At 34.1% G+C, this 25828-nt stretch overlaps 1 protein-coding gene across 7 annotated transcripts in view; it reads left to right on the forward strand.

Moving 5' to 3' along the window:
* Positions 1–25828, forward strand: part of LRRFIP2 (LRR binding FLII interacting protein 2) — a 50621-nt gene that overhangs the window by 3366 nt on the left and 21427 nt on the right. For 4 of the 7 annotated variants that reach the window (XM_019470543.1, XM_019470545.1, XM_019470546.1 and 1 more), the window contains exons 2-14: positions 6553–6639; positions 8257–8307; positions 11136–11189; positions 13195–13260; positions 15244–15285; positions 16237–16302; positions 17745–17819; positions 18575–18622; positions 18709–18753; positions 20193–20240; positions 20340–20393; positions 23152–23259; positions 25786–25827. In XM_019470543.1, coding sequence (XP_019326088.1) covers positions 6553–6639; positions 8257–8307; positions 11136–11189; positions 13195–13260; positions 15244–15285; positions 16237–16302; positions 17745–17819; positions 18575–18622; positions 18709–18753; positions 20193–20240; positions 20340–20393; positions 23152–23259; positions 25786–25827 — 786 coding nt within the window. Of the gene's footprint in view, positions 1–6552; positions 6640–8256; positions 8308–11135; positions 11190–13194; positions 13261–15243; positions 15286–16236; positions 16303–17744; positions 17820–18574; positions 18623–18708; positions 18754–20192; positions 20241–20339; positions 20394–23151; positions 23260–25585; positions 25631–25785; position 25828 lie in introns of all 7 variants that reach the window. The other 3 variants (XM_009273488.2, XM_009273489.2, XM_009273487.2) reach the window with 2 other exon arrangements.

A 25828-nucleotide genomic window follows, 5' to 3' on the forward strand; every position in this document is an offset into this window, starting at 1 on the left:
AAGCAGCGATTCTCTTTCTTAAAAAAAAAAAAAAAAGCCCCGCTCCTGAAAATATGAAGAGTTCCTTTATACCACCTTCTGGTTCCTTCTCTAGCTGTTGTAATGGATTCTGAAGCTGTTAGCTTTCTCAGATTGACAAAGAATATAAGCCTGCTGGTGTGGAAGACAGTTTGTTCTGTCTCGTGGAAAGTTCAGCCTTTCCAAATAACAGATAGGGATTGTCTAGTGTGACTTCAGGCTCCTGTCCAGATTAGGTTCTTATGCGGGAATCCTTTTTGTTTAACAAGTAACTAAATAAATAAAAATTGAGGTTCATAATCTCAGGGTTATATTCACAGTCTACACTGGATACAGCTGATAGGATCTCAAGATCGGTTTTTCCTGTGGCTTTGTTGTGGAGATTCTCTGCTTATAAAGCTGTTTTGTGCACAGAGTATCTTCAGCTGACGTCTGCATCACTGCTTCACTTGTCTTTGTAATTTACAGACAAGTTGTTGTGTTGATTTTAAATATTCAGCAGTAACCTGTTGTCACCAGGCATCTCTTACGATTACTCGAGACATCTTTCTCTAAGACCAGCCTTACATGCAAGAGCAGAGGTTTCAGTCACTTCTGCGTTCTCACATTGACTTCAGTTCAAGCTCAGATAAAATGAACAACATGCCGGAAAGTAAGAAGAGTCTGACTGTTCTCATCTCACCAGCCTTAACCCGATAAGCAGCAGTTTGAAGGGACAATCAGGATTTACCTTTTATGTCCGTCCTTTCTGTGCTTGTTCCAGCAAACCTTCCACTCTTCAAGGCTGAATAACTCTAGATGACAAAGAACTAGAGCTCATGGACAATGATTGCATCACTATTCATTTCCTCCTTGTAGCATCTTGTCTGTATTTTTTTCAGGAACTGTTCTCATGACTGTTTTCATTGTACAGCAGGAGCCTGGAAACTCTTAAGAGGTGTTTTCTCATGGGAGAGAATAACGATTCATTTGCATTTAAAATTCACTCTGTAGTTGCTCAAACTGGGTAGAGTACAGCAGTTCTTACTTTGGTAAAAATGTCATGTTACTTAATTGCCAGGGTAGAAAAAGCCAAAAGTTCAGTATTTTAAAATGTTTGAAGGCTATATCATGAATTGAAAAACAGCTAACAATGTAGCCTTTGTATATTGAATCTATTGAAAGTTCAGTACATGTTTCTCTCTGCATACAACTTCAGCTTTTCTTAAGAAAACAAACAAAACCCCAAAGAATCCCACCCTCATACAGAGACTGTCTTCGTAGATGCTAGATGATTTTTGAATTTGTTTTAATAAGAGATCACTTAAATATTTTTAAATCACTTATTTCTACTTTAGTATGCAAAATTTTGTTTGCTGTTTTTAATAGTGGTTAAGAATATTTTATAGGAGGTGAGGTATTCTAGAGATTTTCTAATCTGTATTAGAAAAAGAATCCTAACCTTTAAGTCACGTAAACCTTAAGATTTTGTTTATAGTCTTTGCTTTGTAGGCAACTGGAGGAAGAGTAGGCACATCAGAAATAAGCGGAAGGAAGATATTTTTGAGGAGGCATAAGAAATACATTTGGCACATGAGTGATGGTGTTGTCTTGGGTCCATGAGACAGTAAGGAGATGAGCAGGGTAAAAAGCATGGAAATGAGAATACAGAAGAAATGAGCAACAGAAGAGAGACGTAATGCATGTCCACTTAATAAGAAATGCTGAAATAAACTTTGTAGTGTGTAGTAGTGTATTAAGAAATAGGGTGAACGTTTTAAAATGCTCGTCCTGATGCTTTGCCGGAGCTGGCAGAGCGTCCTGGTGTTCTGTCAAACGCCCTGCGGCAGAAACGGAGCCGGGTCCCTCGGCAGGGGTAGCCGCCGCCCTCACCGCTGCCATCTGGTGGAAGAAGGAAAACCTTCCTTGCCTGGGCCTCCTGCGTTGGAAAATGCAGGATTGCCAACGCTGCATATCCCTTGACAAAGAGAACCGAGTTATACGTATTGTAGCCCGTGATGACAAAATAATTCTAATTTTTCAATGAAAAGCATTCATTTTTTCAGAGGTGAATAACATATTTTTAGTATAGCCTATATTTTATCCTTATGAAGCTTTTGTGCTGAATCTGAGCTAATTAATGAATCACCTTCTCTATGGTATTGAAATTAAAATCAAAATACTATTGCTTTCTAGTGAATTCCTTCTTGCAAGCAAGGGGAAGGAGAAAGATGCCTGTCTACACTGTGGAGACAGATGTTACGCTTCTCTGTGCTCAGTGTGGGGGGGGAAGCTTCTACCATATAAATTCTATGTACTATACGCTTCTTATTTTGGTGAAGAACTTGATCATTGCTGTGAAAAACTAAGAAAAAACACATCAGAAAGGAGAGACTCCAGACTCAATCTTTACAAAGGCATTTAAATTAAAATCTGGGTTTTTTTTTCCCTTTCTCCTTTCTTTCTTGCCTAAAATCTGGATTCAACTGAAGGACTAAATGTTAACCTTGGAAGTTGAGATAAAATGGTTTGAAAGGTTTTCAGAAGATTGTGGCAGAACATATATTAAAAAAAAGAGAGAAAACGGAATAAGCAGAGACTGTTTTCTAAATGACTAAGTAGTTGTTAGTCATTGGTTTTTAGGTGAAAATGAGGAAACTGACCATGTTGCCTGTAATGGAAGGAGAATGTTCTCTTGCTACCCATATATGTACTAAATGTATGCAATAAAATAACCTAATCAAAGTGAATACTGCTTCAAAGTGGTAGCTTAACTGCTTGAAATCAGACAGAATCATCATACTGTTCTAGAATGAAATGCTATTTATGCAGGTGCAAGGAAACATTACTTTTATTTTTGCATGTAATGCTTTTTGGTACCTGTTTTGAAATGAATTCCAGAACTCAGCAGTTAACAGATGGCTTTTTGTTACTCAGAGCAGAGCTAATAATCAAAGAAATGCAGATATGGCACTTGGTTTAAAATCACATATTTGTCTCTGGAGTAGGAGGTAAAAGATAAGGAGTAGTATGAGTGTGTTCATATACAAAAAATTTACAGATTTAGTTATTACTTAATCCTTTATTAAGTAATCCTTTTTTCCTATCCAGACAAAGTCTTGAGGGCCTCTTCCTTGTGGTTTTTTTTCGACCCAATGTCTTTTGTTACAAAGATCTTCTCTGTAGTCCTCTATTTCCTTTCTTGATCACTTCTCTGAATAAATTCCATGCAAAATTGTTGTTTCTATACCTCATGGCTCCTATTTGCTTTCCAGAATATATAACCAAGTGACTTCTTTCCATTTTAGTCACCAGTTTAAGTGTACTGGTATGGCTCTAACCAGTTTGGATACCTCACCTCTTATTTGCAGTTGAAGTGTTTAAGAAAATTCAGCTATCACATTTGTTTTTAGGAGTTGGAAGTCCCCTTTAGAAAGTTTTAAAGGGTCAGATTTGCTAGATCTTGGACAGTCCACAGTTTAATTTTTATTCCAGGAAAATAGGAATTTGGTATGTTCTAACTGCTTTCTAACAAGCTGTACTTCAGTTAGATGATACTGTAATATATCTTTATCATAAATAATATATTTTTTATGTGTCTGGTCTAAAGACTGTATAGAGAATAATGACTAATGAAACTGAAATCAAGGCTGTAGCAGCCAGTCTGTTGGTTTTTTTCTAAGACTGGAATTTGTTTAACACAAGCTGTAGAAAGCAACCTGTACTGACTCCCAAGCTCCTATGAGCAAGGAATAGTGATGTATTTAGAATGCTTTTCAGTTCAAATACAAGTTGAGTTAGAAAAGCATTATAACATGACTGCTTGTCCTCTTGCTGTTTTTTTTTCCCAAAAAAATAAAAAGTAGTCTAGATCTCTCATCTGTGCTGCTTCTACAGTCCAAACAGCTTCATCTTTTCACCTTAGTTCTCTATCCAAAGCTGTTGTGGCGCTGTATTTCCCCTAGCATATATTTAAAGACTTTATTTCAATGTAGCTAAAGAATTTAATTTGTGAAGAGTGTTGGTGGAAGATTGTTTCACAACTTTTATGGGCTTTCTTCACTAACACAATGGAGTGAACAGCAGCACCCAGGAAGAAAACTCTGTCCTTTTGAATTATGGTTATTTCTTTATTAATGTTAACTTTGAATTTCAATTACTTGGTTATCAAGATTTGTATGAGTGCTCTATTAATAACACGAGGTCTGCTCTCTAACAATTCTGCTGAGAATAAAGAATTATTCGGTATGATGGCCTTTCAAATGGTAACGTGATTTGTCTCTTGCTCTAAATTTTGGTGAAGGAAGCCAGAGAACTGTGCTTTCAGTTAACTTGCTAACTTCTTTGTCTTTTTGAAATTGTGTACTTTTTAGAGGTATCTAGTTGCTCAGATTAATAATTAATGTAATACCAAACCATTTTTTGCTAAAAAATTTCTCTAAAAAGATAAGTGTGTTTTCTTCAATTTCAGGCACCCATTTTATGACAAATGTTTGTAGAACTCTCCTGTATTTTATCAAGGGTTTAGTAAATTGGAAGAAATTGAGTTTCCCCTCTACTGTAGGAATGGGAAAGTTAGGTCTCTGGCTGTAGGACTAGGAGAGAGTGGTGAAATGTGAATTGATTTTTCTTAGTGTGAATCAGTAAATGAACGAACTTTCCATCTTTAATGATAAACCCTTGCCCGAGTCTAAAGGCTAGGTGTGTATGTCTGCTGATCTATAGACACAACTAAACCCAGACATATTAGCTGTTTGGGTCCTTTCTCTTTCTGTGCTGCATACGTGTCTGTGTGAAAGTTTATATGGGACAGAGCTATGATTACAGACAATTACAGAGTAGGGCTGCAAGTGAGAAAAGACTTCCTGTTGCATGGGAATTCCCTTGCTTTTCTTGTGTGCTGTCATCAGGTAGGAAGAAGAGTAGCTTTATGCTGCTCTGAAAAATGATTACATCGTGGCAGTCAAGAGGGCTGACACAGACTTGGAATTATTTCATCTGAGTATGCAAAATATAGAAAAACAGTCTTGATGAGAGTCAGTTGAAGGTAAGACAAACTATTTTAAGTAATAAAGCTGTAATGTGTTTGCCTTCTTTCTTGTCATTATTTGATAGATATTTTTGTACCTGTAGTTTAATCATAATTTAAAGTTAAACTCTGAGTTAAAGACACCTTCCTTTTTCCTGAAGCATAGTAAAAGATAGTTATTTGCAATTGTCGTGAATTTTATAGGCTTCTAACATTTTACATAAACCTATGCTATGATAGTGGCAAAAGAAAAAAAAAACTATCCTTAACCAAAGGTAAAATCCCATTGAATTTCACATTTCTAAAGTTCTATAAAATTAAATGTTTTGTATGTTAGGAGTTCTGAATTTTTGGCTGCTGGTGTTTCTCATAAGTTTTTAATTACCATTAGATAGACAACTAGAATTTTTGGTGGAAAACCTGTCTTGAGTGGTTTAATATTTCAAGAATTTAAGAGAATTTTCATCAAATCATTATTCAAACATGAAAAAATTGAGCTTCTGTTTTCCTCAACTATTAGCTTTATGTCAAAAATTATTGCCTCATGTAATTAACTGATTAAATTTGAGGTAGCATTTAGGGTCTGAAAGACAATGTGTTTCTGTTTTGGTTGAGGCTGGATAGAAAGTGGAGAAAATATAGTTGTATCTGTCAATAACCAGGTTTCACAAGCGGTGCCAGAGATGTAACAGCTTTTTGCCACTGAAAAGGGGGAGGTCTTGCTCCTGTTTGTCCTGCCCATCCCTTTTGCTGGTCTGGTGTTCATAAGATCCCTGTACAAGCCAATTCATTTCACTAACACAGCAGAAAGCTCAGAAAGCTCCTTTTTTGTTGTTAACTTTCTGCTGTGGTAGTTAGTTAAATTGGCTTACAGCAGATTCTGAGTGTTGGAGCTGTGTCCGAGGAAGGTGTTGGGAGTATAAGGGCTTGAATGGAAAGGTAGGGAAGTCCTTTTTTGGTGATGGTGAATGTTTAGGTTAGTTCTTGAGGAACTGTAACCTTAAATTTTTCTTACGTTTTGTCCAATAATTGATTTGATGATTGCTGTTTAAAGTAATTTGATTTCTAAGTGATGTTTGCTTTTTAAATAATTCCAAATGATAGCAGAGCCTTTAAATATGACATGAACAGTAGTGGTTTAATATCTTTGTTTTGATTCTTTCGTTTTTGTTTTAATGTCTTTCTGTGGCCAAAGATTCTGCAACTGCATATATGCCTGTTTAAATACTATGCATAGGCAAAGTCTTGTTAAAGTCCGCAAGAAATGAATTTTTAGATTTAGTGATAGTAATATTTCTGAACTCAGTTCTTTTATCAACATGTAATTCTTTTGACTAGTAATGATACCTGTAAAGACTTAAGTATATATCCTTTCTGAAATTTCATTCTGAGAACTCTGATTTCTTTACTAATGTATTGTGATGTTAGAATCTTAATGTGTTTTTGAAGACATAATTAAATTGAGTACTCAAACCATTATACAAAAAATGTGGTTTTAACTTTCAGTATTTTCAATTTGCTTGTAGGCAGAAGCCAGGCTTGCAGCCAAACGGGCAGCTCGAGCAGAAGCAAGAGATATACGGATGAGAGAGCTGGAGCGACAGCAAAAAGAGGTAGTGTAAATCATCAGGAATTATTGCAAACCTTTACTAAAATTCTTAATGTATTTTATTTCTCTACTTACACTGAAGGACAAAATCTGATGCAATTCAGCTGTGTGCCAGTACTTTCAGTGTCAGGCAACCATTAGCTTCTCTCCCCCCCATACCCTCCTCTTTCCCCTTAGGTTATATATCTAAAAGGATAATTTGCTTTGTATTTACCTGTGGATAACACCTCACAAAATACTAATCTGAACGTTAATTTTGAACTTCCTTAATAGTTACACTCACATTGTGGAAAAAATCTGCTATACAAAATATAGGGTATTAGCACTCTTACTTTCAAATGAAAAATACAACATTTTTAATGTGACTTCAAATTCTAGCTTTACAGGCAAAATTAGATGCTTGGATGTTTTACTTTTAACAAATGCAGTAAATTCAATCCTAGCAATCAAAATTGGAGAAAGATTAATCTAAAAGTTTATCTTCAGATATTTAAAGGGTTGAGGCTTTCTTATTACTGCTTATTTGATTTTAAATGAGTGGAAGAGAGAACATGATAGTATCCAGAACTCAGGCTTGCATAAATAATTTTGCATAGAGAGGAAGTTTTCAACTTCTAATGTGAAGTTTAATATTGTCTTGAATGGAAGATTTGAATTCCTAGACTTGTGGCTGAGTTAGCTGGTGACTTTTGTGCTTTTTGTAAGAATGATTACTTAACATATGTGGCAGTTTCTTTGCTTGTTGTTGCTGTGCAAAAGGTCCATGTAAATATGGATAACTGGCAGCACAGCATAAATAATAAACATGACTGTACCCAAAATGTACACTGCCTAATGTATAGAATAAACAACTATGAAAAAGTAGAGAGAATGATTTTGCTCTATTTCTAATGTATTTATAATATACTTAGTAATTGGATAATTTGGATATGTGACTCTGCACATGCAGTTTTCAGTCAATTTCTTCCCATATGGATTATACAGAAAGTGTTCACAATAAATACCTGTTGTCAGAGTCTTTATTTAAAAAAAATTAATAGAATTGGGATAATATTTAGACATACGGTTGTGTGTTGCTCCACACATTTCTCTGTATTTATAATATACTTAGTAATTGGATAATTTGGATATGTGACTCTGCACATGCAGTTTTCAGTCAATTTCTTCCCATATGGATTATACAGAAAGTGTTCACAATAAATACCTGTTGTCAGAGTCTTTATTTAAAAAAAATTAATAGAATTGGGATAATATTTAGACATACGGTTGTGTGTTGCTCCACACATTTCTCCCCAGGGATTTGGTTCAGAATTTGACATAGCATGCAAAAAATTTAGAATTTATTATTTATCAGCATTACATTCAAATCCATGTAAATGCTGACATTTGGGGTATTTCCTGTGGTAATAAGTACAACTTACAAAACATGTTTTTGCCTCAATTTTATATGGTTCTCATTATTCCATACCTTCAGTTTTCTAACTGCTGTAGGTATCTGATATTATGCTGATGATTACATGCCAATTAGGTTAGATTTTTCCAAATTTTTGATTTAGGAGTCCAGTCTGTGTGGTGACTAATCTATATTGTAAATGGTTTGTTTGTTTTTTACTTTCTGTAGTTTTCTCAGCATTCATATGATAGAAAATGGGCTCATATCCAGAAATGGATGGTAGGCTAAAATCACCTGTTGTGCATGTTTTTGCGACTCGGAGAACTAACATAAGATTTGGAGGCAGTAATTTACTAATGGTTTGCTGTGTGTCATTTCAAAGTGTTTTATTACTGAAAACAATTACATATAAACTATATATGGATGTGGATATGCAGGGTACTTCATGGCAGCAAAAGACAAAACTATGAAATGAGATGCTTTTCTTAAAATGAAATGTTTATTGTTTCCACCATGTGCTGGCTTAGTCATGAATCTATTTAAAATGAAATTACATTAGTTTCAATGTAGGTAAACATCTTTTTCAATAGTAAATGTTTTTATTTCAGTTAATTTCTGGGGTTTGGATTTTTTACTTTTTTCTTAGCAGACTTGCATTTATTTGTTTTCTCTGAGTAACATGGCAAATGCTCGTCTTTTCATTAATGATTAAGTCACTTCTATGACTTAGAAAAACTAACTGTAAAAGATTAAAAAAACCAAACTAACAGAAAAAAGCCCCACCCCCCCTAAAACCCCCATGCATCACTTGCATCTTTTTACCCCTTGCCCCTTGCTTTCAATTAATAATGATAAAATATTTGACTGTTCATTTATTTAGATTAAATCCACTAAGTAGGAAGGAGTAGAGATAGTTGAGTTACAATCTGAGAAAGCTGCTGTTCAATTTATACTAATTTAGTGCGGTTTCTTCAAAGAGTTCCTTTCACAAATTTCATGTACCACTTAAAGGCACATGGGAGATGTGAGTTTCTTTTTATGTTTTCAGGGAAGTGTTCACTGTGTGGATGTTTTGAATCAAGAAGATTTAAGTAATACACGCAGAGACTAACCATAATTTCAAATAGTTAAAATGACCATGACAGTTAATTGGCACTTCTGTTGAGAAATCCTAGAACTGTCATTAGAATTTTATTTGCAAAAGTTGTGCTGACTTTATATTGTCTCTTTGCCTAGCTGACATTTGTGTGTATATTAGTTCTTATGTCACTTATAAAGAACAACAGTTTCTGTTGTTTCTTGGTGGAATGCACATTTGAATGCTTTTTTGCTGGAGAGCAAGGGTTTCCAAACTGTGGAACACAGATTGCATTTGTGAGTAATCTCACTTTGAAATTAATGCCACCCAATTGAATGCCACCTTTTTTTTGTCCTCATAAGAGGAACATCTGCTGCAGGAGGTTTCTGAGCAGATGTGCACTCCTTTCCTGAATCAGGAGACCTAACCTCTGTCTTTGAAATATGTGCTTTATCTAACTAAAATTCTTAGAAGTCAAGCTTGATAGCTGCCAGCAGTAGCTATCTGTTTGCAATCTATACTGGAGTACTTACTTTATCTTTTGACCTAAATATGCTGAACACTTAACACTGGCATTCTATCTTCTGATTTTATGTCAGGAAGAGACTTGTTACCCTAAGTAAATTACCTACAGAAATGCATAGAAAATTGTATCAGAAGCTGAAGTTTTGCATTATAGGGGCATATTATTAGCTGGGGTGTACCTGCAATTAAGAGGAATCTTATATAAATAGCAAACTGTCTGCTTGCAAGCTGCAAATGTTATTAACAGATATTTGTCCATTTAGACCACAGGCACAAAGTATATTTAGAATTGGCAGTGATTTGACTATAATGTGTTGAAAAGTTATATAGCATAAATATTTATTTTAAACCTCAAACTAGACACTATAGAGAGGAAGACTAAAATGTCATTATGAAATTAACCTCTTCCCCTCCTGGGAAATTTTCTTGCAGAGTATTAACTAGGCCTCTTGAATAATCACAAAATAATAGTAAACAAGTTAATGTATCCATTGATAATGTAGAAAATAACCACGTGACCATAAGCAGTACGAAAGCCAGCTTTAGACTTTAGATATCCATCTATGATCTGGAGGCTGAGCTTTTAACTCTAAAGGTAACTGCCTTATGATCTTTAGAATAGTTTGCTCTATTGAAAACTGTAGAAAGTGAGTCATTTAAGGAAGGATTCCTAGTTTTAAAGCCCTGTTGTAGCCTTCAAATGGGATTGTTTAAAATTAAGCTTATTCTTAACATGCTTACCTACTGTAACGAAAAATTTGAGAAGCTTATGGCATGTGAAGCATTTTAATGTTTAATTTTAAATTAGTTGTATTTCTGTCCTGCTTCTCACATATTCCTTTGTGAGCCAAAATGAACATTCCCTGATCTTTCAACAGAACAAAAGATATTAAGGTGCCTTAGCTAGTTGTCCTCCCCCAAATTTTCTAAGTTGGGTTTATTATTATCACTGTCATTGTAGAGTGGACCTACCTATAGAACTTATAATTGATCAATTTGCTTAAGAAGCTTTGTTCCTATAATAGAGGAGAAAATCTGAAATATGTATGAGGAAGCTTAGAATGATCATATCTATTAGGGCTAAAATAACTTTGTAAAATGTTCATGATCTGACTGTAGTAATTATATAGTAAATTTCTTACTAATGTACTTGTAATTTTGTAAAGCTCTTATTTTTTATTTTTACTTTAATATCTTAATTTTAAAAATCTTGTACTTTTTTCTGCATTAATACAGTAATCAGAAGAAAGATTGACTACTGAACACTAATCATTAATTATATTGAACTCCCTTATTTACATCTCCTAATGTAGTATGTTGGCATACTTACCCAAATCAGGTGAAATCACAGTTCTTGTCTTGAATGAGTTCACTTGTCACAATGGATTATTCAAAATAATACATAGCATTAAAAGTGCTAACAGCATGTTGCTCACCTTTGCTTGCTTTTACTTTGTCATCTTTTTTTTTTCTATGCAATAACTCTGCATTTCTTCTTTCTCAGGAAGATTCAGAGAGGGCCAGGTATTCTCACCGGTCCAGTCAACATTCATATTTGGTTTGTGTTCAAACTGTATACGTTTCCTTTTCCATCATGGCCTTTGAAAAAAGTTTGGGTTTTGGTTTCGTTTTCTTAGGGAGCAGATGATGCTTTAAGTCTTCCAGGTATTAGGAGGTTTAGAGTCAGTATTTTAAGTCACATATAATGTTAAAGTTCATCTAGTATTTTATTTCCATCAATGTTACAAGGTAGTTTATTTTTATGTATTTCAATCTTTGCATTTAAAAAGAATCTCAATTGTCACATTTTAGTTCTTTGTGGTTTTTACTATAAATACCTCATGCTTTTTTTCCTCTACTACATATATTTATTTACAGTATATTTTCATTGCTGAAAATAGAGTAGGCATTTGGAAACTATTTGGAAATATATGTAGTTCAACAATCAATTACTTGGAAGAACATATTTAATGACAAGTTTTAAGTGTCATCTTTTAGTGTTATTCCAGTCTAATATGATTTATTTCTTTAAAAAGCTGAGTAATTGTATTCACTTAAGCTTCAGATATTGGCAACTAGTAAGAATTAATCGGCTTGTCTTGAAATGGTAGAGTATTAAGATTTCTACATAAGTTGTCAATTGTTTTATGATTACTACACATCAAATCTCTTCGTCAGATGTGAAGGTGCTGTTAGTGATCAAACACTGGTCTAGTTTAGATAAGTCTAAGGGGGGGGGGGGGGGGGGGGGGGAAATCTCTTTCCCATTTTCCCTGTCTCAGAAATTCTGCAAACAGGCAAATTTTATTTAATAAAGTAAATACTACTGCTTGCTTAGACTCATCCTGAATCAATGCCACTTACTGAAGATGAGTAATACTGATTTGTAACTCGGGCTTTCATTCCAAACTGATGCTGATGGTAGTCTGCTCACTGTTGTGCGTTTTCTTGCACTTTATTGTAGAAACACAATAATATTTATTTGTGGAAGAAAAAGTAGTAGTACCTTAGGATACAATTTGAAAGAGTTTGGTATGATGCAGGGTTTTATTTCTTTGAGAATATGGGGATGTATTATTCATTAGTGGCAAAGACTTACCTGAATGATGCAAGGTATCCCAAAGACTGCTAATATGTTGTGGGTTTTCTTGCACTTTATTGTAGAAACACAATAATATTTATTTGTGGAAGAAAAAGTAGTAGTACCTTAGGATACAATTTGAAAGAGTTTGGTATGATGCAGGGTTTTATTTCTTTGAGAATATGGGGATGTATTATTCATTAGTGGCAAAGACTTACCTGAATGATGCAAGGTATCCCAAAGACTGCTAATAGGAGTATTATTGTATAGGCTCTCCTATATCCTCTTTAGGTCATATACGGTGCTAAAGAATGGTTTTATTGAGGGTTTATAAACATTTTCCTGGTTTTGGTAGATCTGTCTAGAAATCAGCTTGTCATTGATCTGGATATATAAGCCAGGAGAGGGACAAATTACTAAAATAAAAGGGTTAGTTTTGTTTATTTTGGAAGGTGCAATAAGCTGTTTCTTTGTGTGACTTCAAAAAAAGAAAGTGATTGTCACTAAGAGGTTTCAGCTATTAAATGTAATCTTTGATTAACTGAATTTTGTGTAATGTCTTGCAAGTCCTGGTGTTAAGTAAGTGTTTCTGCAATTTATCACACATTTTTACCAAATAAATTGTTTAAATCGGGTAGTGTTGACTACTTTGCAAACAGTAAATGGTTTACAGAAAAAGCATGTACAATATGCTGTGTGGCAACACTTACAAACTTGTGAGCTGGTACAGATTTGCTCAGATCTGCTCTTGCCTTGGTTAACCTATAAAATATGCTAAGACGGAGATTAAGTAATTTACCCTTGACTAAAGAATAGGGCTTGAACTCAGCAGATAACTGAGCTCATCTTTGGGGGGGCTTACCCAGAACTTCTTTGACTGCCTCGCTTATTTTGTGCCTTTCAGTGAAGATTAACAGTTATCATTAGAGCTTTTTAAAATTATTTTATATATTGATACATTTTTTACAATTTCATTCTTAAGAGTTCTTTGGATGTCAGTGCATCTCACAGGAGCAGACCAAGTACCTCCAGAAGGAGAGATCTTGTGGTGTGTAGCCTGGAATGAGCATGCTTTGTGTTCACATTATAATGTTTTCTGTGTCTACTTACTAAAGCAGTAGTTTGGTGAAAGCATGCTTCTTTATAGAAAATGTTATTAATTGGACTGCTCTAATGATTGATGTAATCAAACACTTTGTGATAGCAAGTTTGAGGGCTCAAAGAAAGTGTTAAGTGTTCTGTCTTGAAGATAACTTCAAGTTTGAAGGGGGTTAGTCTCTCCAGTCTCTCTTCTAATGTCCTCAAAAAAGAAGTAAAATAAAGTGGCAAAGGTTGCGCATCAGCCTTGATAGGTACAAAGATGTTGCTAAGTTATGGCAGGAAACCTTTTTTCTCAATTATGTTGCAATGTTAGTCCTTCAGTCAAGGTTGGAATACAAACAAATTTTACTTTTTCAGAAATAGGTATTTCTGTATATTTTTGTGGTATTCAACTTAAATATTTGTTAGTAGACTGTTAAGCTGTCAACTTATACCTTTACTTAACTGTTAAGTGTTGTGATGATAGTGATTATCTGAGTGATCTGTCTCCATTCTGATAGCAAGGTTGCTTATCGGTAGGTAATAATTAAAGATAAAAACTGTTTTAAAAAAAAATCAGTTAAGTTGATTAAAACTGGTACAGTGTCCTATGGGTCCTGTACGGTAATACTTTTAGCAACACAAAAAGGTACCATAGTCTGTAAATTACATTAATAAATTATTTTTAATATAGTATGAATATTGGATATATTTAAAACTACTGAGATAATATGAAAACAGTATGAAATAATATGAACTAAACCTGGCCTATATTATAAACAAATATAAAATCTAAAACCACAATTTTTTTGTTAATTTGATCTCTAGAAGGAATTTTCAGATATATCAATAGACAAGAAGAAATTATTTTTCTTGTAATCCTCTCAGTAGTTCTCATGTTGAAAACTACACTGGGTAATACTCTAGCATGCTATTAGTATATCATGTAATGTTCTCAAACTACCTTCAATTTCTGTTTTGTTTTCTTTTTTAAGCTTAGGATGATACTAAGTAACATTTTGGATTGTGCATTACCTACAGTCAGAATAGCTAAGTTATACCTGTGAAATTTTAAATGAACTGGAAAAACACAAGCTTGCTTTGAAAACTTAAGATTGCTATGTTAAAAAAAAAAAAAGAAAAAAGTATAAACTCCACAAATTTTGCCATTCTTGAGTGACAAGAAACATGGGGACACTGGCTAAACTATTATTACAAAGCTGTAAATGAAAACATAAGTGGTTTTGAAAATGTTTAGTGTTGTTGCGAGTTGCCAAATCTGGTAGACCAGCAGTCTCTTTACACACAGGTGGCCCTTTCATCCCACTATTCTTCCTTTTTCACACAGTTGCTCCTTCTGAAAACACCTTTAGCCCTCCCTTTCTCCACCTTTGATTCCTCCCCTGATCCCAAGATGCTGTTCCCCTGCATCCCGTAATGTCTTCCATGCCCTGTAGGCAGTAACCTCCCTCAGTCTGTAAGGTGCCCTGGAGAGCCCCCACATTGTGATGGGTTTCACACCTCGACAGTGGGGCTGACTGATGGTCCTCTGGACTCCTTTGCCTGTGTGGAGATGAGACTTTTATCACATAACCTAACAAATACTGTCTCAGTTTAACACAAGCTACTGTATGAGACTTTGCTTAATTACTTAAAATTCTATTACCAAAACCACATGAAATATTTCATATAACCTACTGCTGTCCAAAATTATCTCACTTTTCAGAAATTGGGATGCTGTTGGGGGGGGGAATAGCTTTTATTAAAAAGTGTTCCGGCCTCAGAATGCCCTTTACATTGAATAAACAGCATTCCTTCATATCTAAATTTTCATAATTAGTAGAATATGTTTTCTTTTAATTTCCTTTAAGTCTTTTTAGACTTAATTTAAGCTAATTTTTATCTCTTGTTTTTTATTTCATGATTTTAATTTCATTTTCTTTTACTTCAGTATGACAGTGCTAAGGATAGATCTACAAGATACTCGGTCCCTGTATGTTAACACTTTGCATGTCTTTGAGTGAAGACTGCTTTTGTGCTTTGTTATTAAGGTGTAATGACACTAACTTGCTACTTTATTGATTTAAAAAAATAGATAAATTTGTACTATCATACTTTCAGACCTAGAATAGCAGTACGATTCTAATGCTTTCCATAGAATGCATGTATAAACTTTCTCTGGGAGAAAATCTAATGAAGTCGCATATTACAGACAGCTGTCTATAGTAAGCACTTTTTAGTATTTATGTTATTTCTAAACTTTGTAGTGAAGTGACATATACAGATTAGACTTGGAAGACATACTTTTTTAAAAAGTGTGTGTATACATATATTTGTATTCTCCATTTCCATATAGAAACTTTAACTTAAATCTAATGGAAAATTATTTCAGTCCTGAGAAAAAGCAGATGGTTTGTATACCTTTACTTAAAAAAAATTCCTTCTTATTGTTATGAAATGATAGTAGAGTGCATCACATCCTCGTTGGTATTACACCAAGTAAGATTTGTGTTTGTCTCCTTAGGCAAAGAAAAGCACCAAGTACCACTAAAAGGAACATGCAAGCAGCTTACAAAGCTGAATTTGTTTCAACAACAGTGTTATCTGAATTAGCTACAGATAGGCAACCACAACATAGTGCTTAAAATAGTCTGTAATGTTAAGCTTTTTTAGTTTGTTTATTGGTTTTACATTTTTTTTGTGAAATGGCTTAAGCCAAGTCTGTATTAATCAGAGATAAGGTTGGTTATAGTTTCACTTATCAGTTCTCTTTTTACTCAGCGATAGAAGTATGGCCTATTATTCTTACCATGTAACTAGAATTTTCTGTGGTGTTTCCGTTGTAGGTGATAAATATCTTAAATTCTTATGTTTGACTTCTTCATATTTTAAGATTGAAGATGCTGTTATATAGTCGTATTAATTTTCTAAATTTTATTCTTAGAGTCATGCTTACAGTGAATCTCATAGTTCAAAGAAGAAAGCTGCTTATTCCCGTAAAGATTTATTGGTTAGTTTTCTACTATGATATTTATTATAAATATACTGTGTAGAGTTACATACTAATACAGTTATGGATAAATTTACTAGCTTTCTGACGTATGCATAAATGTTTTCAGGAAAAAAGAAACCTCTAGCATTGACCAAATTCTGACCTGAAGTTGTGTTTGAAACTGTGCTCATGGCAGTGGAATCCCATGAATGGAATCAGCTAAATAGAAATCATGTTCTGTTGGAGGCCTGTGGAAGGCTCTTGGAAATATTTAAAAGTGGCACTTCTCTGTGTTAAAGTTTATTCAGTCAGGATGGAGATATGTGCTCTATTATTTACACTTTGTCCCCAATCAGTTAGATATATTTTAAATGTAGATGTAAAGCAGATTGAATTTACCATAAGCCTTGACGTTAACCCACTGAACTGTTGAGAAAGGCATGTGGATTTATTGTGATCTTCCAAAAACTGTTCTAGAAAGTTCAGTGTGTAACATGTGAATATAGTGCCAAGAAATGCTGTATTTTTGATGTAATTTTTCATAGGGATTTGGCACTGATGAAATAGCAGTTGCATCGAGGGTTGGGGGAGTTAGAGCAGCAGTGGACACCTGTGTTGAGACAAGGCTGAAATAATTTTTATATTTACTTATTACTTGTATTATAGCATTTCTCTGTGCACTTTTGAGGTGCTATTTTCCTGTTCCCTCAGTTCTTAAATGAGTAATACAAATCTTTCTGCCTCCTATGGCCTATTGAGATAGAAAGTGCTACTTTCTGAAAGCACTGCTTTTTGCCACATCTTCATCTCCGTTTTCCTTCTTTATATGTGTATATCACATTTTTCCTCACATACAAATATATATGCAATCTGTGTAGGAAGTGTCAAAAAATAACAGAAATAAGCCAAAGTATAATTGCTAGGCTTTCAGCATGGGCACTTGGTGTAAAGAACAGTGGTAGGATACAGACTAATGCTGATCATGTAAACATCCATCCCCTATTAAACTCTCTGGAATTTCTGTCCTTTTTCTCTCCCCAAATGCTCTGATTGAGGATGGTATCTAATGGAAGAGAAGAGCAAGCAAGTCATTGTACTAATTACTAGAAAGTCTTGTCAAATATGTTTTTCATTTATTTCATGCTGCACTTGTCAGGGTTTAGATAAACTTTTCAGGGTTTTCTTATTTATTAGGGAGAAAAGCCAAAACTATTTACTCCTTTGGTTGGGCAGGACATTAAAATACAGGTAATGCTGATATACAGAGTACATAAGTAGGTTTGGGTTTTTTGCACTTGCTTCAGAAAGTTACATGGATTTTGAGTTAACCGTAGGGAAAATTTTTATGTTCTGTACAAGTTCTAAGCTTGGGAACATTTGGGCAATGTCAAGATAGAACTTTTATTTACAAGATCTACAGATGTGACCTTTGTTTTCTCTCTTCTTTTTTCCTCCCACAGAGTGGAATTTACTATGATCAAAGAAATTATAGCAGCCTTAGATATAGTAAACCAGTTCCTTCCTACCATACTCGGGTCTGTCTCGTCTTCCTATATTAATTTTTTAATGTATATAAAATACATATATTTGGTTTTGCTTACTTATGCTATAAGAAGCAAACTTTTCTCTCTTTCCTTCTGTAACACTGCAAATTATTACAGCTAATACTAGTTACAATTGTATTTCTTGCTTTTAAGGGTTGCCTTTTATAAAATGAATGGTTAACATGCAAGTTACTGTGTTCTGCATATGTGGGGTTTTAAATTTAAAATAGCTTCTGTTTCATGATTGCTGTATGATATAAAGAAAACAACTAGCAGCTGTGACACTTGCTTTTTCAAAGTCCTGTTTTTAAAAAGCAACAACAAAAAGTCTTAAGTTTAGTGCCAACGTACTACTTTCTTCTACAGTAAAATAAATGATAAATCAGTGGTCTGTTGTGAGATGGGTAGTATATTCCAGTACCTGCAGCTACTGTCATGGTCAGGTTTAAATAAGTAGCTAGAGGAAATTGACGTGTCTTTTGAAAATTACTTAATTTCTTATCATTCTCTTCTACAAATCTTCTGATAAAAATACTAGATTGCTTTAATGTTTTAGATTATGATTTCAAAGATAATGGGTTTTCTTGGAATGTTTATCCACACCTTTCTTGAAGTTCCTGTCTATTATAGACGTAAAATTTAGTATTTCAATCTTTCAGAACTCTTGGGGAATACAGAGCAATAGGTAAAAAAATTAATGTACGCAGAAAAAGTGTTTCTGACTTTTCCTATTCTTCACACTACAGTCGTCTTCTCTATACAGTGATCCAGTGGCAACAACTAGGAGTTACAGGGTTAGTACAATGTAAAGTAATATCTTACTTATCTTTTAGATGTTTGAATGGCATTCAGAAATATAAAATTACACTTTGCTTCATAGGTGTCTCCTTCTGTAAACACTGGTTTGATAAGAAGTATCAGTTTGGTTCGTAAGCACCATTTGCATGGTTGCCTTAAATTTGTATTGTACGGCCATGAGGCTTGACAGTATTTCATGTGCATTTTTTTTCATATTTTTAATAAAGCTGCAGCCTGTGTGTGTCATTTTGTGGAGGCATTCAGTTTAATGTTTTTAACATTGCTAAATTGCCTCTTTATTTTAGTAGTTGCTGTTTTAGTGATCTTTTTACAGACGAGCATAAAATTTATGAATACAACAATGATGTTGAAGAACACTGGGGTTAGAACCAGTTAATCCAAGCATACTAAATAACAACTGCATGTATAATACTAAAAAAAGTATTTAAAGAAGTTAAGCTAAGTATTTGAACGTGAAAAATGGTTGTCAGGAGATTACAGAAATTTGTTGTAAATACACTTTAAATACTTTCAAATAAGATGCCATATGTAAATGTAATAGTCATACAAAAACGTAATAAGATGAAAATCTAATCTGCATCTTTACAAAATAAAAAGTAGCTAGAAGTGCCATAAGAATGGCTAAGCTCTACAAAAAGTTGTTGTCTTTAAAAAGTGACATGCATGCCTGAAACTTCATGCCTTTTGCTGCTACAACAGTTGAAATCCAACTTATACTGCCATTTAGAGTCATGCTAAACCTATGTATGTAAATCGTCAAGTATTCTTACGTAATATTTTTATGTAGTTAGTGAGGTCTTGTTCTGCACTTGGATTGCAAACAGATAACTTTTTTGGCTTTGTGCATAGTCTCCAGAAAACTAGAAGATCCAGTGAGAGAACGAGACCATTATAACTGCTATTACATATAATTCTAATATACATATTCTAATTTTTGCTAGAGATCTCTTATAGGTAGGGGGAAAGCAGCATGAGACTGTGGTTTGGGTTTTTTATTGTGTTGCCCAGAGCTGCTTTTATTATCCACTGCATAAATAGATTTCAGCCTTGCACCTTAGAATCATGGAATCATTTAGGTTGGAAAAGACCTTTAAGATCGAGTCCAACCGTAACACATTCTCCTTTTCAGGAAAACTTGTGTGGGTGAGCACAAAGTAAAACTGACAAGTATACAATATAGCTTCAGTTCCCAGGGTGGATTAAAACTTGTGAAGGCTTCAGAACAGTGAAAACCAAATTGCAATTTAAATATTTAATTTAATTTTCTTCTGAAAATAGTTAAGATTTGATAGTTTTTTAAAACTATTTGGCTATTTTTCAAGGAAATTCTTAGATTTATATTTGGAAAGAGACAACCCTAATAGTAGGAGGAAATGCTGCTGGAAATTTTTAAAAATTGTTCATTCTTTCAGAAAGTATGGTGTTAACTGGAAAATGCATAGATGGGGTAAGATAGAGTACAGTGTGTAAGAATTACAGTGTATAAGTGTGGCATAATTATTTCTGAGACTGAATATAAACGATGTTTCATTCCCTCTTTCTCAGGCATCTTTGTGTGGTGATGGATTACATAGCTCATATAGTTCTCGCACTGTAAGTGTAATAGGCTTTTGGTTGTTTCTTTTATTATCTTTGTTTTCTGGAGACAAAAATGTGAAAATTGTGAAAATTTCCTTCATAACTTTTCTTTAGCCGTCTGAATACAGTTATTCTTCAAGAGCAAGCTCAGTTCGAAGTAGTCCCGTGGTGAGCATTCCTCTTGCATGATTTGCTGAATGCTTTGATACTAACGCACAATAATTATGAGTATTTACACTGGGGATCATTTTACTGACCAACACAGACTTGATTTTTCAATTCTGCATCAAAAAAAAAAGTAATTTGTCAGAGATGTGATTTTTAGCAAGATGTAAAGTTTTAGCAGGAAGACAGTAAAGTGTAGAAGCAATAAGGAATTTGCTTTTCTAAACATCTTTTAAATGTTTGTAATGTATATAATTGGAAGCAATTGGAAACTGGAGTATAGTACGTTGTTGGAGTTACCACCTTATGTCACAATTACATGGCAGTAACATGAAACTGTTACTACAATACGTCTGAAGAAGTCTTTCTTTTTGGGAAGAGGACTAATGCAAACTTTGTTATATCATGCAGTAAGAAGTAGCTAGCTCATTTTTATGGTGACCAGTATTCAAAACTGAGAGAAATTTGTTCCTGGATCTGTATTGTGTTAAAAGGGTCATTCCAAAGATGGCTTTTCGTGCTGCAAAGTGATTTTAAACAGTTCTACACTTTTTCTGCTGCAGAACAACTGTCTCAGTTTCATTGGTACAGCTGCTCATTTGTCATGCTACACAGAAAAGTAGATCGGTGTTCTGGTATAGGTTAAATTGAAATGTTCTGTCCTGTTTTCATTTTTCACATATTCTTAAAAATGTTAGCGACTAAACAAAACAGACTTGTCAGGGACTGGATGTTTTTAGCTACAAAAGATGTCAGAGTGAGTTTTTGAGGATGTAGGAAAAAGGGGATTTTGCTGTTGCTTTATGACGTTTCAAAACCGAAGAGGTATTAACATCCATCTCTAAAGTCTCTTGAGCTGTGAAAATACTACTTGTCTCCTTAGTTTCTCTTAACATTAAGATACATTTCTTAAAAGTATATACTTTATACGTATATAGGATTACATATATCAGATCTCAGTGTATATATATGTGATACCAATAATGCCAAGGTCCAAGGTACCATTCACTCACACTAGTGAATGAGTTCAAAGTATTTGATGAAATAATTCTGAAAAGGGTTTTGAGCAGATGAAGTAAAAATCTTTTTCATAAGTTAACTTTCACTTTCTACTGTTTCTATGGTTAATATTTTGGTTTCACTCTGGGTAGTGCATTGGAAGTCAGCTCAGTAGTCACTGGAAATCGAAGGAGAAAGTGGGAGAGAAGATGGAAACAGTAGAAAACACTGGTGAAAAACTGCATGGTGCATCTCCATCTCAAACTGTATCGGTTTTGATAAACCCGTTAAGAAAGATATTAGAAATGCAAAAGGTACAGAAGGAGGAACAGTAAGGTTTCAGATATATGGACTTTTCAACAGCAAAGATAAGTTGGTTTTGAATGAAAAGAGCGCAGTGTTGTCATAGATTGATTGTAGCCCTTGAGTTGTTTGTTCTTTTGCTGTAAGCATAATTTATATAAGCAGAATTCTGTTCAGCATCTTTATACTTTGAAATGCAAATGAAATAAGAAAGTTTAGCCAATGTTGTGAAAATTTATTTAATTTGTCATTTTTTAAAAAATAAAGGTAGTATTTAAAATATAGATATAGTTATAGCTGGAAAATTCTTTGTCAGAACATAACTAAGCAGTGACAAAAAACACAAATTCTGTAGTCCTAAGCATGCATAATCTGAGACAGGCATTCATCAGCAAACTGTTTTATATGTAACTGGTCATGTTTGCATAAAAAAATCTCACTATCTTCTAATCGGGATAAGATGAGGCTACATCACTCGTACCTCAAGTACAAAGAAACTAAGAATTATTTTTTACAATGGTGAAAATGGGGTAAGGACAATATATTTTTAAACTGTTCATTTAAAGATTTTTCTTTCACATAATAACTTTTAAAACTAAATATAATATTCACAGTAAATTTCTGCCTTTTGAAGTGGAATGTTATCAATACAACACTCAATAAACCTACTCTTCTCATTAAATACTATGTTTAACATGCATTTTTCTCAGTTAAATATTTCACTTGAATTCCCATGGCATTGTAATGACTGTAATGTGGTTAGATATATGTTGCCTTTTTTAGCAGTCATGTGTAGAATAACATTTTTTCTTCACCTTTTTAGGTGCCTGTCTGACATATAGCTTTGGGGAGTAAGCTTGTCTTCTATTGTAAGGCCTCTTAAAATTTTGAATGAGAGGAGGCCCAGATCATATTCATAATTAGTAGTGTTGGGATTGTGTTGATTTGAAGAAAAGACATTTGTAGAGAAAAATAACTTTTATTTACCAACTTATGATTATATAATCTGGTTTTATGATCTACAAACCTTTTTTAAAAAAGGTAATTTTTGTAACTGTTTGGCACTATATTAGTACTAAGCCTTTTTGTATCTCTGTATTTTTTATATTACTCCAAATGAGGAAAATAAATCAATAATAAATGTTCATTGTTTTTAGTTTTAGATACTGTAAACTATAAGAATAATAAACATGTGAAGAGAGTGTTTAAGAACAATGCATATGCTGACTAAAGTATTCATATCAGTGTGGCACACATCTTATTCATGTAGACACATTTAAAATAGCAAAAATCTAAGAGAGTAAGATTTTCCAACTGTTAAACTGTTGGAAAAGCTAGAATAAATTGCAATAATGGAGATTTAAGTTAGGATTTCCTGTTTGTTCTTTTTAAATAAACTTCTGTTCATTCTGTGGTATCATCTTCAATTCTCTTTCACCCTTCTCCTTATCTTTTGAAGTCCTCTGATTTTTCTGATCAAAGTGAAACTGCTGCTGACTATTTTAGTCGTTCCAACCGCAGGGGAAGCATTGTTTCCGATGCAGATGATGTCCAAGGTTTGAATAGTGTGAGTGTAATGCTTCTTGTTATACTGTGGTGAATACAGCAAACTTACTAACTATGGATTTTCTTTTCATACTCTGAAAGAGTAAATACTGTAAAAGCGTTCAGAGTTACTTAACGGCAAATAGGTTTGAGGGATTGGGGTTGTTTTTTGTAGGGGATTTTGCCTGTTGCTAGAAGCATGTGACAAGTGTTAACACCTTGCATTTTTTGTGTGTGATAAGCTTAAGCATCTCTTCAATGTAAAATGTTGGGTTTTTTTCTTGTGGGAATTACACAGGATCACCTAGACATTGTTATTTTTGGAATACTACTACTTGGTTGGGGGGGGGGAGAAATACTTAAAACTGTGCCCTTATTAGTGCATTTTTAGTGTTCATTCATCCCAGATGAGATTTTGTCAAGATCCATTACTGGAGCACTCATTGTTGGCTATGCTCTTACACTGAATTCCAAGTCAATAGAGCACATTACAGGAAAATTATGACTGTTTTCTTGTGCATCCCTTTAGTCTGAACATTGTTTACGAGAAACCTAGCTGCCTTCTCTTCATTGCTGCTATAGGTTCTAGAAGCTGTTGTTACTTGCAGTCAAAACTTGTGTTTAATAGTGGAAAAAATAGGGAAATTTCTGTTCTTAGGCATGTCTTTGAAATAACAGTGTTGGCACATGCAGTAGGAGGAGAGGTTGAGAGAACTGGGCTTGTTTAGTTGGGCAAAGGGGATGCTACGTGGTGATCAGCAGCCTGCAACTGCTTGATTAGGTAAGAGCCAAACTCTTCATACCCGTGCCAAGCAGTGCAACAAGGGGCAGCAGCCTCACGCTGCAGCTTAGGAGGTTCAGATGAGCCACTGCAAGAAGCTCCAGAAGGCAGTTAGTGTTGCACTCTTGACAGGTTACAGCTAAGGCTGGAGAACCTCCATCCTCAGGAGCTGGTGAGACTTAGCTAGATAAAGCCACAGCTAACCTGGACTGTTGGCAGCAGTTCTGCTTTGGAAGGGAGGTTGGACTAGGTGACTGCTAGAGTACCCTTACAACCACTGTTTCTATGATTCTGCATTTAGATGACTTTAATCTTATAGTGCGATGTAACTTGTATTGTAATAATGCACGGTATTTATCATCTGTACATGCTCAAAGCATGACATAGACCAGTCATTTCTCTGGTTTAAATTTTAGCTTTCTTTTTCTTCTCTAATAAAGCTGCTTTTCTGAAATTAATGCTCTGCTAAAAGAAAATGTGGAGGCTGAGACTGGCAATTATGCTACCTTCTCCGTTGCTTTTATCATCATTATTATGTATTATTAGATTCCAAAATTACGTTTTTATTTAAGTTATTCTAAATTGATACTTCAGATCAATTGGATTCTTAACATCATTTTACTGTCAAGTGGTGACAAATATTTGCACCTTACAATTTCAGTACATCATTGGAGATGATGAATTTGCCATGAAAATACAATGTTGCTTCTGTAGAAACCACAATAGAAGGAAAAAAGAAAGATCTCAAAGTAGCATTTGTTTCTAGTGTGATTATAGACTTCCAAATCTCTAGTCCCTGGGCTGGGAGAAAAACAGGTGTTTTTGGAGAAGCCAGATATTTGAGATACCATACTTAATGTATCATACTTGTTTTAGGAAGTATGGCAACATGTTAATGTCTTCATTTAATTCCACCTATTTTGATTCGTAGAAATGTAGAAAATATGGAAATCTACATTATAAGTTTGCAATATCAGAGTTTCCTAGATAAGAAGCGGGGTGGTAGTTCTTTTGCTTAGGCTTCAATATGTAAAATATGAATTGAAATTATTTTGTAGGTTGCTGTTAATTAGTACACTTTAGTTATGGGCTTTTACCTGAATTGGTGTTGTCCTGATGTAATTGCAGGTTTCACTGAAGAGACTGAAGGAACAAATGTGTTTTCTAATAACTAGGACATTGACTGGTGTGTCTGAAGTGCACGTGCATGAAGCTTCGTGTTTGTTACGCCACCAAGTGTTGTAGTCACTACCCTGTTGAAATTAAAAGTAGTGAAATGTGTTTTGTTGATCAGTACTTTAATATTGGTAATGACTTTTTAAAAACTTTTTTTAAAGTTTCTGGTTTTACAAGCATTCATTTATTTTGCAGTTGAGGTAAAAACTACTTTTTCAGGCTGAGTATTTTTTCTTGTCTTGATCTATGCTAACTTCTGGAATTTCTTTTTTTATTATTATTTCATTTTTCGTTCCTAAATATTTCTTGGTATTTTTGAACAGAAGATGGTGACTCAGTAGTCCCTCATTGCAAAAGGTGTATTGTGATCACTTTCCCTTTTCTCTTTCAGCTGGAAGAAAAGAGTGAAAAATCACATTCAAAAATATTTTTTCTTGTCTTGATCTATGCTAACTTCTGGAATTTCTTTTTTTATTATTATTTCATTTTTCGTTCCTAAATATTTCTTGGTATTTTTGAACAGAAGATGGTGACTCAGTAGTCCCTCATTGCAAAAGGTGTATTGTGATCACTTTCCCTTTTCTCTTTCAGCTGGAAGAAAAGAGTGAAAAATCACATTCAAAAATATTTTCAA

This window comes from Aptenodytes forsteri, unplaced genomic scaffold (genome assembly GCF_000699145.1).
Source record: "Aptenodytes forsteri isolate BGI_AS27 unplaced genomic scaffold, ASM69914v1 Scaffold270, whole genome shotgun sequence".
Taxonomy (NCBI): domain Eukaryota; kingdom Metazoa; phylum Chordata; class Aves; order Sphenisciformes; family Spheniscidae; genus Aptenodytes; species Aptenodytes forsteri.